Below are 12,997 nucleotides of genomic sequence, written 5' to 3' on the forward strand. Positions count from 1 at the left end.
GGCCCGGTGCTGACGCTCGGTCGCCGCGGCGGGACGCGCGTCCGGCTCCCGTGCCCGCCGGCCCCCCTGGGGCGAGAGGGGAAACAAAGCGGGGCGATCCGGCGTCCCCTTCCGTGCCGAAAGCTTTTGAGAAGCCGCGCCGGGAGGAGCAGCAGCCCTGCCCGCTGACCCATGAGCTGGGCTGAACAAAGATACGGCCCGCGGAGCACCGCCGTCCCTCTGCTCCCGTTGGGGTGGGCGCACGACCGGGCGCCTGGAGCTGTGAACACCGGCGGCTTTTGCTGGCGGAGCGGCTTCTGGGACCTTAGAGTTGTGGAGGAAGTTGCACGGAGAGGCTCAGCTCAAAGCTTAGCTCTGCTTTTGTGCTGCTGTGGGATCACGACTTAGACATCAGCGAAGTTGCGCAGGGGGAGCGCTCGAGCCTGGAAGCAATTTACCGAACCAGTGAGATAATCTTCAGTTCTTGTGTTTTATAGTACATGGTGTCCTAGTTTCTTCTTTTTTTTCCCCTTTGGTGAGTATTAAAGAATATTATTAGCCTGAGCCGAAAATGTAATTCATCTCTGACAGTCCATCTCCACTCCACCATTTATAACTTCAAAACAAAGCAGTGTTGTTAGGACTAAAATTTGTCCCCGCCCTCTCACGATGTTTTGCTCTTAGACTACTAATTAATTTTAAATTCTTAGGGAGAGCGAGGTAATAGAGAGAAAGGCTAGGTAGTTACCGTGTGTTTAGTATCAGTAACTAGGTGCTGTTGGCAAAGAGTCATTTATTTCAAATGTCAAGAGACAGTTAGGGCTGTGCCCATCTAAATAATTATTATGTGATGGATTGGAATGTTCGTGATTATTGAACAGTAATTTTAAGTTTGGAATTCTATAGCTTCAGTAACCTTAAAGGGAAATCTAGCTGAGTGTCCAGTGTTAAGTTTGTTCATCACTGATGTGTTGGGGGCTTTTGATTTTCTTTGCAGTGGATCATAGTTTTAAGTATAATCTGACTTAAATTTTACTAGGTAGGTATTCAGACTCTTACACATGGGAGAGTCATTTTGTCATGATTTAATTTGATCTTAGCAGAAATGAGTAGTAGGCTTCTTAAATTAAGTGACAGAGTGACAAAAAATGTGCTGTTATTTGGTTGATTATATGTGGTAATCCATGTCTCTTCTTTTTTAACTGGAAAAGCTGTATTTAGAAACTCACACAATTAAAAGAAAATGGATAGCATCCTCTTCAGTGGCATGGAAAATGCTTGGAAATGATCCCAAGTACTTTTTCAAGTGTTTCCTTTAACATTTCTAGGAATACAGTGTTTGATTTTGTGATTTCCAGAGATAAGACATATTGGAGGTGGGGAGGCTGTTTAGGCTTTTAGTCAGAATACTACATCTTTTTAAGCTTTCTTTTCAGCAGTTTACATTTGCTGATCTGTCAACTTTCAGAGTGACAAATTACACCAAAAAAAATTTATCTTTTTTTTTCATGTTTCATTGACCTTAAAGTCTGTGTTGGAATGAGCAGAGCAGGCAACAGCTTTATGTCTGTGTGAGGAAATCTCTGTCTCCCAAAGGGTCATGGAAGAGAATGTTTTTTCTGACCTTCTTGAATAGCAGTAATCCTGGGTTGACTGGCTTTTACCTCATATTTGGGTTGCATTTGGGAACAACTTTCCAAAGTTGCATGGTATATGGTGAGTGTTTTGGTCATGATTTTATGGTTCTCCGTCACATGTGAAGGTTGAGTTTGTTGCGTATGTGAAGATTGTTGAGTTTGACCCAACGGGCAGTTGTAAGTTTATCTTATTCTCCAGTTAGTCAGCTATTGCCTTGGAACCATCTAGATGATAAAGAGTTTCTCTGTGCTCTCAACTGGCTTGTTTGATGCAGTTGTTGCATGGCTTCTAGCCCCCAGTTTTATAAAACTTGCAGGCTGTTCTGCTCATTGTACATGATTGTTCTTCTCAGGTTACATACGTCTATTGCTTTTTGGTTTTATCCTGTTACAGGGCTTCTTTGCAGAATCTTCTCAGTCTTCCGCTGTCCTGAGTACTAAAAAGACCTGTGCAAAAACTTTAAATTACTTAAGTTTGCTTTATGTAGTAATTAAAGGGTAATTTGTCTTTCAAATAATGTTGTATTTAAATGTACTTTATATTAATAGGGATTAAAAAAAACTGCTGGTAAAAGTTTGAAGGGCTGACTTGCCATACCTACAGCAAAATTCTTGAAGCCTGGCTTTCTGTCAGTCCACTGTTTAGTGTTCAGATTTTCTTTGCCAATGGTCTAAGGTAAGGGACAAAAATTGTCTTTCCAGTTAATACCTATAAAAAACATGCAGAAGAATTCCTCATGATGGCTAAACTGACTATTCAGTGCTGCCAAGCATTGTTATCAGTTTTTTCTGAATGAATTTTTAAATGGTTATGGTTAATCTGCTAAACCCTTTAAGGCTGAAGTAGATTTTATAAATCTTGACATTGTCCAGTTTTTCTGCCTTTTTTTAAATTACAGGTTGGTGATGCAGTGTTAATCATCCTCTGTACTCTCTCAGTGTCAGAGATCTCTAAGTGCACATGCTTTTTTGAGCGCTTCGAAACAAGGGCTTCTCATCGCTTTTCAGCAATGTAGACACATTTTGTTTCATGTGTATGTACTAGTCCACCTTGCCCTGAAAGGCACTGAGCTTGATTGGAGACAGTCTGTGTGCAGTGATATTGTATCTTCCCTACTTGTTTAATATCTTTTCACCCAGCTGGTGAGGACATGGACACAATTTGCAAGAAAGTTGCTTAATTTTGATACCCTGAACCAATTGATTCTCTGTGTAGCAACATAGCTGTAGTCATGAAGTAGCAGAGGGAGGGCTCTGGCTGGAAGATAGAAGGTGAATGTGCCTCTACCTTTCTGTTTGCTAAAGCTGCAGCTCTGCTGTCTCAAACAGCTCTGTGTGAGAGGTTTGTCACCTCTGCATCTGGCTCTGGTGAAGCACCAAAGGCATGATGAAGGTGATGTCTTGGAAGGGCTTGCAAAGGTTGAATGTGCACAATCTGTAAGTGCCCCACACCACATCCATCAAGTAGTTTTTCTCTGTTGGGAGCTTTTAAAAAACTAACCAACCGTGTTAGTTTAGTGCAGCCTGGCTGTTAGTGGGGGCAGAGGAAGCCACAGAAGCTGCTTCTGAGAGAGAAACTCCTTGCAACTTCTACTGTGTTCACCAGAACCAATCACTGAAGGCTCTGATGATGGACACACTGGCTGGCCCAATGAAAGAAGTTGGTAATGCTTCTGTGATGACATATTTAAGAAAAGGAAAAGCCATGCAAGGCAGCCACTGGGGCCATGCTGCTGGGGGCCATCCCACGCGGCCAGGACCATGCAGGTGGGGCTGTCTTGGCATGGTCTGTGGTGAACTGCGCAGAAGGGCAGGGGTGGCAGCAGCAGCAGCAGCTTCTCCTTTTTGGTGCCCTGCATGAAAAGAGGCGCTGAATGGAGCCGGTGGCCAGTGCTGCCTGTGCAATGCTGGAGGGGACCACCGCCGACAGCGAGGGGCACGATGAGCAATTCCCTGATGCAGAGCCCAGATGGGATCAACCTTTCAGCACTACAAAACCCTATAAGAACTTTTCAATTGATAGAAGTCGAGAGCAAATGAACCTACAAATAACGGTTCTCTCCCGAATCAGAGGAAAGGAAAAGGTGAAAACACGAGGAGAGCACAATGGAGACACTAAGGTCTGTGAAAGGAGAGAGTGGGAGGAGGAGGTGCTCCGGACATCAGAGCTGAGATTTTTCTACAAGCTGTGGTGAGGACTATAATACAACAAACTGTTTCCCTGTAATTCCTTAAATGCATGGAGGGATGTAGAGGTCCACTTGCAGCCCATGGGAAAAAGTGCTCATGCTGGAGCAAGTAGATACTGAAAAGCTGTAATCTAGTGGGAAACTTGAACAGAGAGAGAAGACCCTTGCTTCCAGAAATAGAGAAAGGACCCTTGCTTCCAAAGTAGAGCAGTTCATCCTCAAAAGATTACTCACCATGAACTAATGACCCACAAAAAGCAGTTGTGGGAAAACTATTTGCCTGTGGGAGGAACTCACATTGCAGGAGGTCAGGCAGGACTACTACTCATGAAAATTAAAACCACACTAGAAAAGTTCACAGAGAACCGTCTCCCGTGAGGAAGACCCCATGGCACAGCAGAAAAAAACCAAACTCCTTTCCCTAATCAAACTGAAGATTTTTTTTTTTAAATAACAAACTGACTAAAGACTCCCATGTATTGTCTCTCTACTGTTGGTGGGACGGAAGGAGGGGCTGGAGGGAGGAAGAAGGTGTTCTAGAGGTTTATCTTAGTTCTCATTATCCTCTTTTAATTCTGTTAATAAATTTTCTTTAAACTGTTTGAGCCCATTTTGCCCTTTAGTGTTTTCTCCTAATCCTTCTCAACCCATGAGCTCTTCAGTTTCTCTTTCCCCTTCCTCTTCTCAACTATAGCAGAAGAGAATGAATATATAGTTTTCTATGGGTGCTTGACGTTCAGCCAGTGTCAAATCATGACACTAAAAAAAAATAGAAAAGAGAAAGCTGCCTCTTCTTGAAAGATTTAGCTTTCCTATGTCCTTTTATTGCAGTGCATCAAGTTTTCTAAAGACTTGCAGTTGGAGAAACAAATCCAATATATCTAAATGTGGAAGTTGTCACTTCTACATGTGGGAAATTGTTAACTGACTTCACAAAGGACAATCAAAATACTGCATTTAATTTATTCAGGAAACAAATACACACACACACCTGTGTAGGCTGTAGGCATTGTACATCTATGTTTTATATTTGTGTATGTTGTGCTGAGTATTTTCACCTATTTATTTTTTATTAGCAAGTTACGCTGTCTCACAAATTTATTTTGATGAAACAGTAGTATTGTTCTTTCTTTTTTTTCCTCCATCAAAACACAGAATTGGAATTTGAACTCAAAAATACTCTGTCATAGCAAAAATGAAAAAGTAATACTTTAATTTTATGGTTCTGTGATTGGTGGTATTTCTTCTTGACTTTCAAAGATTTTCAGATTTTGCGTGTGCATATATATATATATATATATATTTATTTATTTATTTATTTATATGTTTGTGTATAAAAGAATATGTAGAGAGAATTGGGAAGTAGAAATGTTTTCCAGTAGCTGTTTTCTAAAGCCTGATAGTGTGGTAAATTGCAGTATCTGATCACTTTTTCTAAAAGACACTAATAATGTCTCTCTTAATGCATTTTTTAGTTTAAGAATTGGTGAGCTCACATTAAAATGCAATGGTTAGGGGTGAAAGTACTGCTTAACTGATCTGCTTTTGCAGGTACTATTTATGAGTAAACCTGAGTTGATGCATTTAGTGGTATTTGAAACTTTTTCAAGCTAGTACAAAATTGCTTGTAAATATCAATTGAGTTAACCCTTGTTGTCTCTGGCTTGCTACCTGGCTTTTGTTAGACTGTTAGCAGTAATAGAGAATGTGAAATTCCATATGATCAGTGTCTGATAGAAGTGTTCATCTTTGTCCATATCTTTAGATAGCAACACAGGCCAAAACTGGAGGAATGAAAATTTGTGCTTTTCTTGCTATGTCACAGGAGAGATGGAGACACTTACATGAAAATGAGTTGAACTGATATGAAAAATCTGGATGTTAAGGTAGAATTTGAAGGTAGGCATGTGGTCTTAGTTGGCCTGCTCGCTATTCGGAGTGAATAACTTCAGCAGTTCTGGACATAGGAGGGACAATGAAATTCTCCTATGCTTTCCATACAGCTACTGAATAAGCACTTTCTAGATGCAGTTTTGCTTTTTTAAAACGTTCTTAGTTTATCAGTTGTTAGGTAAGAGGTAGTGACCATTGTGGATAAATGGATGTAACAAAAAGTAATTGGATGTCCTATGAAACAGCTGGAGAAAATCAATCTGTTAGGGCTACTTTGAACTCGTTGCAGTTTTGGTTTAGAGATGTTACAAAATAAAGATACCTATAACAATGAAAGTAAAATATATTCTTCTCTCTAAACCTATGCAATTGTGATTTTTAAGATGCAATTTCATCAGCCTAAGCAAGAAAGGTGCCTTATGCAAGTCTTGGATAAGTTAGTGGGTTCCAGTGGTTATTTTGTGTTTCTTATTCCGGCAAGAAACTTTGAATGACATTGGAGTTCCTCATTGTGGGGAGCTTCTAGTGATATGGAAAGCTTAAGTTCTTATGTTGATATGGAAAGCTTAGGTTCTTTTTGCAATGGCATAGAATAATCAATTATAACAAAGCCTATGTTGGTCGCTTAAGAATTCACAGTAAAGTACTGTTGTGTTGTAGATCATTTCTTGATGCCATATCTATGGTGAAGCCAAAGAGGTGATTGGCATAACTATCTATTAGACTCACTTCACAAATTGGAAGGAAAGGTGATGGAGTTCAAGTTGTATTTTCAAACTCAGACCTGAGGTTACCATCTTGCATTAGTAGTTTGTGTTACCTTTCTTTGCATTGCTGTTCATGTTAAGAAGGACCTTTTCTCACAAATCTGTCTTCTGTTCCCGGCTGGGGTTTTCTAACTTTATTTTAGCTGTCTTGAAAGTTATTGCTGAGTAAGGGCTGTGAAAACAAGATCAACAGTAATTGAAACTGCTTACTCCCCATCTATCTACTACTTCTGAAATGACATTCAGTGCATTGGTATTCTACAGATATTGTAGGAGATTTTGTACAAAATACAATTATGCTTAAAATTACTATAGTAGTCATAAATCCTTCACAAACTCTCTTTTTTTTCACAAATACAGCATTTCTATTTGTTCAGGTTTTGTAAGAGGTTAGTGTAGGTCTTTGACCTGAGCTTATGAAATGCTGTTATTCAAAGCAAGAAGGAGCTTGAGGACTATATTTTTGATACAGTAGCTTTCATCTAGTGTGTTTTTTTTTTAAGTGTATGCCTCAGAGAGGCAACATGTGCTTTTAAATGAGTATGTTATTTCCTCTCTTTTGTTTGTTTTTGACTCACTGTCTGTATATTTTACTTGTAATCTGAATTTTTTTTCAGAAATGCAATTTTTTTTAATCATGAACATGTCGTAAACATGACACAAGTCTAAACCCTTGATTTGATGTTTCAAATGAAAGAACAGCATACGTTTAATAGAGTACTCAAGTTCAGGGTATTTTTATCAAGACTGTGTCTATTGTTCTATGTAATCTTCTATAGTCCTTTATTTTCCCATGTAAGTTAAACTGTAAAGTTATAGGGAAGCCTGTGCATTACATAAATTTTGTTGAGAATATCCTTCATTTTGCAGGGGTTCAACATGCAGAAGCTAAAAAATAGGAGTACTGTGGTTTAGGTAAAAGAAAAAATAGTATGTAGTTGGACAATTGCATTCTTTTTCTTCCTTTGCTGCATTTTTCCTTTTTGTTTACAGTTCAAGATGCTTCTCTAATCACCTACCACTCTTATTCTGTTGCCCCATTACTTTTTGCATCTTAAATATGCTTCTTGCTACTGCCCCTAAGCTTTTCATTTGAGCTCAGTCTTACTCCATCGGTTTTGCCCATCATTTTTCCTTCCCCTGTTAAAAAGTCATATTCTCTGCTTCTGTCTTTGCAAGGTCTCCTGGTTCAGCTCCTGCATCCCTGATATTTGAGTCTGGCTATTCGGATATGATTAGGATGGTATTAAGAAAAATAAAGATGGCCTTTCTAGTTTATTTAGCATCAGAAAGATGACTGCCACAAGTCCTGCTGTGTTGCCATAGCAGTGGCTGAAGTATGCTCATTCATCTTGTGAGAATGTTGTATGTGCCATGTAGCAGTGGGATAGGAACTTAAAATTATTTGTGTATGCTAAGGACAGATCAAGTTTATTGGGGGGGGGTGGAAATTAAATGCAACGACTAGCAAAGATTTATTGACTAAATGCAAACTTTTTTTTTCCCCCAGATCTGTGACATGGCTGTATTTGGAAGGGTTACTTGTATGGAAAGCATGTTCTTACTCTCCGTGACCCACTGCCAAATATCTTTGATGGAAAGCATGAAAATACTAGTGCTTCCAAGTGGCTAGAAAAAAGTACTTTAAAAAAACCAGCCCTGTTCTTGGAAATGGCTGAGCCATTTTTGCTGACTTTGGTATGTAATGCTATCCCTTCCAGCTGCAAAAGTATGTATGTGACTAAGGAGCCTAAGCAGCAGAAGGCAAGGTCCTGAGTTTAAGCTGATTCGATTTAGTTGCTTGAACCATGTGCACTTTGAAAATAGTACCTAATGCCTGATGAGTTCCTGTTATTTATAAATCTCAATTTCACCCAGTTTAGTCACAGACTACTTAGAAGAAACACCAAAGTGCTGAATTCTACATTTTGTGAGAGCATGTTATGTATGCTATTTTCTCTTTCATATTTTTTAGTATTATGGTAATTACTTCAGTATTTCAGTGTTTTGTTGTCAGGATATGAAATGATGTGACTTAGCCAGTGGCAAACACATGTTCTTCCTACAGGGGTGGTTGTGGTGTAGTGTTTCTTCTGTTGAGAGTCTTATCATACACGTGCATGCACTGGAGAAACAGCAGCACAGTGCACGTTGCCTTCTGTTCAAAATACTGGCTTGAAAAGAAAAATAAGGTGGACTTTTAATGTATGTGAATACACATTTCATCACCTTGTATCAGTCTTTAGAATGTTTTATTCATCCTGTCTTCTGTATAAATGAAGCTGTTTTTTCCCAAGGGACTTAACTACAGCTCCAATGAATGTTTCCTCCTTATGGCTATTATAAGCCCAGCTGTGCACGTCTGTAAAGATTATGTCTGGAATTGACTTATATAATTCAGAACATCTTTGGAAAGCAGTGTTATCAGTGCAGACTTACTGAGGAGCTACCCTGCAAAATTGCCTTAGTTTAGCATGTAGGGAAGCTGCACAGCTTTGCCCTCGCTGCTTTTGCATTGTCAAGAGCTGACAGAGGCTTGAGTAACATCATTTGTCCTCTAGCAGAGTAGGAAAGGGTTTTCTCACAGACTTGAGAAGTGTCACTAAAGAGCCAGCTGGGACACAAGCATAATTTTATATTACAGGTTAGATTGATCAACTGGGAGCATATACTTTGAATCAAATGAAGCTGCACTATGACAACTATGTCCCCTAAGTGCCTTTTTTTGTTTTTATTCTGTTCCTTGCTAACTGGCAAGTTTAGCTTTATCTCATTTTTTGTCTGCAAATTGAATTTACCTAAACACAGGACCATCTTGGTTGTCAGTGGTCACCCTGAAACACTGATAGTATAGAGGTGCCACTTAGCTATGATTTGACATGTAATGTCATGTGGTCTTATGAACTTAACCTCACAGCTGCTGCCAGATACTGAAAATCTTGTGGGATAATTGATGTACATTGACTTGTGTACTTCAGCAAATTTCTCCACAATTTATTATCACCTTTAAAACGAGTTCAGGAGAGATCTTAAACTTCTGCTCTCTGTTCTACCTTTTTACTGTCCAGTAAACAGAAGTGTTTTGCTTGCAGAACTCTGGAGTTCAATCTGATTTGTAGCAGCGCTTCAACACCCAACATTCTGTAAAAGACATGATGTTCCCCACATCATGTTTATAGAATATTCTCAAATATGTTAGGTCTTATTAAATGGCATCTTTCTTACTACTCTTATTTTTTGCTTAAGTCTTGCAGGTACTCTTTTGTTAAACTTCAGTGAGGAACACTGCCTATTCCACTGATTTCACAAAATCTGTCCTGCAGGTTTTGAGAGAGTTTATAAGCATTATATATAGGAAGGAGATTACCTTGTGTGCACGTGTGTGTGTGTCCACTGTAAGGATCTAAGTTTTTCTTAAAACTCTTCATTTTCTGGATGGTCAGACAGGTTACTGAGGGGTGGTCACTGCATCTGAGTCACTGCAGCAGTTCTCAAGCACATTTTGATGGGGTTGTGCCTGCCTTCCCTGTTTAGGAGGCAGTTATGGTGTTGTCCTGTCCACTGCTGATTGGACATGAGTGAGTGTTTGCAGCTGCTATTCATGTTGTTATTGTTGAGTGGGCCACAAAAATGAAAGCATTGATTCTAGCAGGGATGTAGCTGTAGCCACAGCATCTGTAATTGAACTTTACATGTCAGTATCTTGCTGCTAGATTGTGGAAAATCTGAGGATAATATCCACTGTGTTGCTTTGGGTGGGGTGGCTTATTTTGGGTTTTTTGTGTAGGGAAGGAGAAGAGCAACAGACAGCAGCGTACTGTTTGGTATGGTATAGTTCTAGCCATTGACTTTGGTAGTTTTCTTCTGTGACTTTACCTTGCATTTTCATGGGCCTGGCAGCTGATCTATCTAGGTACTGCTGTGTCCTTGAAGGGGGTGCAGTTTGACAACAAAGTCTGAGCTTTTTTTGCACCTTTCCACTGCCAAAAGGGGCAGTGCCTTTTTATGTCTTCCCTCCCTCATTCTTTCACTTGCAATGTCTTTGGACACCTATGGCTCTTAGCAAGTCTGCTCACCATCACTAGTGGTGAGGAACACAGCTGCTTCTTTGGGTGGCAGCAAGCTGTTAGATTAGCTCAGCTCTCTTGGGTAAATGCATCCTTCAAGGGTCTGGAAAGAGTCTTAAAATCAGAAGTATCTCCTTGCCTGAATAGCAGTGATTCTTTCCAAGACACTGGATCTACATGAATAGGCTTAAATGACCTATAGAAAAAGATTTCTCTCTTTATTCCCAAGGCATAGCACTGGTCTTTCTTTCTCCTCATCTTTATTGGTTCTATTGGATTTGATTTGGGAATGCAGACAAGGTGCAATTTGAGCTTACAAAGAGTAAAGATCCTCTTTAAAAGCCTGCTTTTGAGTGCCACTGTTGGTTCTATTCTCACTAATGTGCTGGACCAAGAGATTTTACTGCACAAAGGAGAAAATCCAGGGTAAGTGCTTCCAGATTCTCAGTGTAGCCCTCATTTATTGAAGGGCAAACATTACTCAATTGTCACTTGAAGCAAGTCTACCTTTCAGGCTCTTCTGACAAATCAGATGTTTTTCCAAATAAATAAAACAACTGTGAAGGTTTTTCATGTACTTTGACAAATACCCAGTAATGTGAGGTTTTTTCTATTTTTTATTTTTGGTGTATGTGTTGTGTTAAACATAGTGATGAAAGTAGGTAAAAAGCTTTTCAAATTTTCAACTGACATTGGAAAATATAAGTGTTTTCTCAGCCCATCTGGTAGACAGCACAAAAGTTCTGGCAAAATGTTTAAGATTTTTCATCAGCAGCTGGACATGTTCCCAGTAATGGTCCAGAGATTAGGATGAGCCCTAATGAAGTTCCTCTGAGGAACTTCAGAGGATACATGTTCTGTCATTAACTACTAAAACTACAATAACAAAAACCACCACCAACAAAAATCTGGTTTTGTGAATGTGACTAGTTGTTGAGGTCTGTTTTCTTTAAAAACATACTTGCTGAGGGAGTGGCTTAAACGTCTTTCCCAGGTTTCATAATGACCATGAAAATGCATAGGGAGAAATAGAGTCCTACCTATTGCTGCCCAAAATTTTGATGGGACTAAAGGGTGTTATTTTTGTTTGTTAAGCAAATAAATTCTGTGTACTAAATATATGTCTGACTGTTGTTTCATAATTGAAACTGATTATTTCTTGAGTTATTAAAAAATCATAACACAACTAAGAGTTCCCCAAATCCTTTTTATAATAAAATATTTTTAATAGAAACAGAACAGTCAAAGTAAATACTACTCTGGGTATTAATGCAACATGTATCTAAGAAGCTGAAAGTTGGATTACAAATGTTTCCTGAGTTAAAACTGTTGCAGAAATGAGTAAGGTATCTTGGACATAATTTTGCACTTTCTCACTGGAGACCTTGTTCCATGTGTTCTTGATTTCCATCCCTCTTTCCAGCTGAACTGGGGTACTTCTGTGTATATGAGTCTCTAGACTGTTAGTGTGTTAGAGGAAGAGTGTATTTAGTTGTTGCATTATATTTACAGGGTATAAAGAATGCTTTTAAAGACTTTGTCTTGTAGTTAGGCAAAAAGGAGGCATGTGCTAATTAACTAGGCTTCTGTAATTTTTTAAATCCAATGCTTTTTCTATGTCTATTTAAGATTTTAATATAATAGATTCATTAAGAAATTAAGAGGCATGACGTTGAACAGACCAAGTATTTTCTTTCCACGTGCACAATGAATTAGTGTTGAAATACATCTGTATTTTTAGGTTGTGAGTTGTATGAAGTAGTTTGTGTGAATCACACTTGTACTTTTGTGATATAGAAAATAGTTTAATATGTGCATGGCACTTAATCTGCTTTATGGAGTTAAGTTCTTCATGAAGCTATCTTCCTCAGATGGACAGGGACAAACCTATTACCACAATCTACAGTCAACTCTCTTTAAGCACTTTTTTTGGCAGATGCATTCCATGAAAACAAGGACAGGAATTTCATTTCCTTGGAAGAATAGCCTGGAAGCTTAAACATTTAATTATTTTAAGAGAGCAGGGAACTGAGGTAGTATTGTGTACCTGTGTCTCTGATCTCTGTTCTTAGTTTAATATACTAGAATACCCTTGTCTTTATGTCAAATATGAAATAAAGTAAGATATTTCTCTTAGAAAGTAATTCCATTGAGAATGTACAAGCACCAGAAAAATACCATCTTGGCTGTAATGTTATGCTGTCTTTAGGCGTTCTTAGGATGGATTATCTAGAGTTTGGAGAGGGGTGTGGTTTGTTGGTGGGTGGTTTTGTTGTTGTTTTTGTTGGGGTTTTTTTTTGTGTTTTTTTTTGTTTTTGGTTTTTTTTTTTGTTTTTGTTTTTTTTTTTTTTTTTTTTTTTTTTTTTTTTGTTTTGTTTTGTTTTGTTTTGTTTTGTTTTTTGTTTTGGTTTTTTTTTTTTTGTCAGCACAGGATTCACAGAATCACTAGGCTGGAAGAGACATTC

The 12,997-nt window shown here is 38.8% G+C and overlaps 1 protein-coding gene across 7 annotated transcripts in view; it reads left to right on the forward strand.

Moving 5' to 3' along the window:
• SCAF11 (SR-related CTD associated factor 11) overlaps positions 1-12,997 on the forward strand; it is a 50,097-nt gene that overhangs the window by 397 nt on the left and 36,703 nt on the right. For 3 of the 7 annotated variants that reach the window (XR_008437103.1, XM_053977557.1, XM_053977561.1), the window contains exon 1: positions 8,121-8,163. The exons of 2 other annotated variants lie outside the window; for them this stretch is intronic. Coding sequence is in view for 2 of the 5 variants with exons in the window: in XM_053977557.1 (XP_053833532.1) it covers positions 8,137-8,163 (27 nt within the window). In the remaining 3 variants the exon portion in view is untranslated. Of the gene's footprint in view, positions 1-136; positions 515-8,120; positions 8,164-12,997 lie in introns of those variants that run through there. 2 more of the 7 variants (XM_053977559.1, XM_053977560.1) reach the window with 2 other exon arrangements.

Source organism: Vidua macroura, chromosome 5 (genome assembly GCF_024509145.1).
Source record: "Vidua macroura isolate BioBank_ID:100142 chromosome 5, ASM2450914v1, whole genome shotgun sequence".
In the NCBI taxonomy this organism is placed as follows: domain Eukaryota; kingdom Metazoa; phylum Chordata; class Aves; order Passeriformes; family Viduidae; genus Vidua; species Vidua macroura.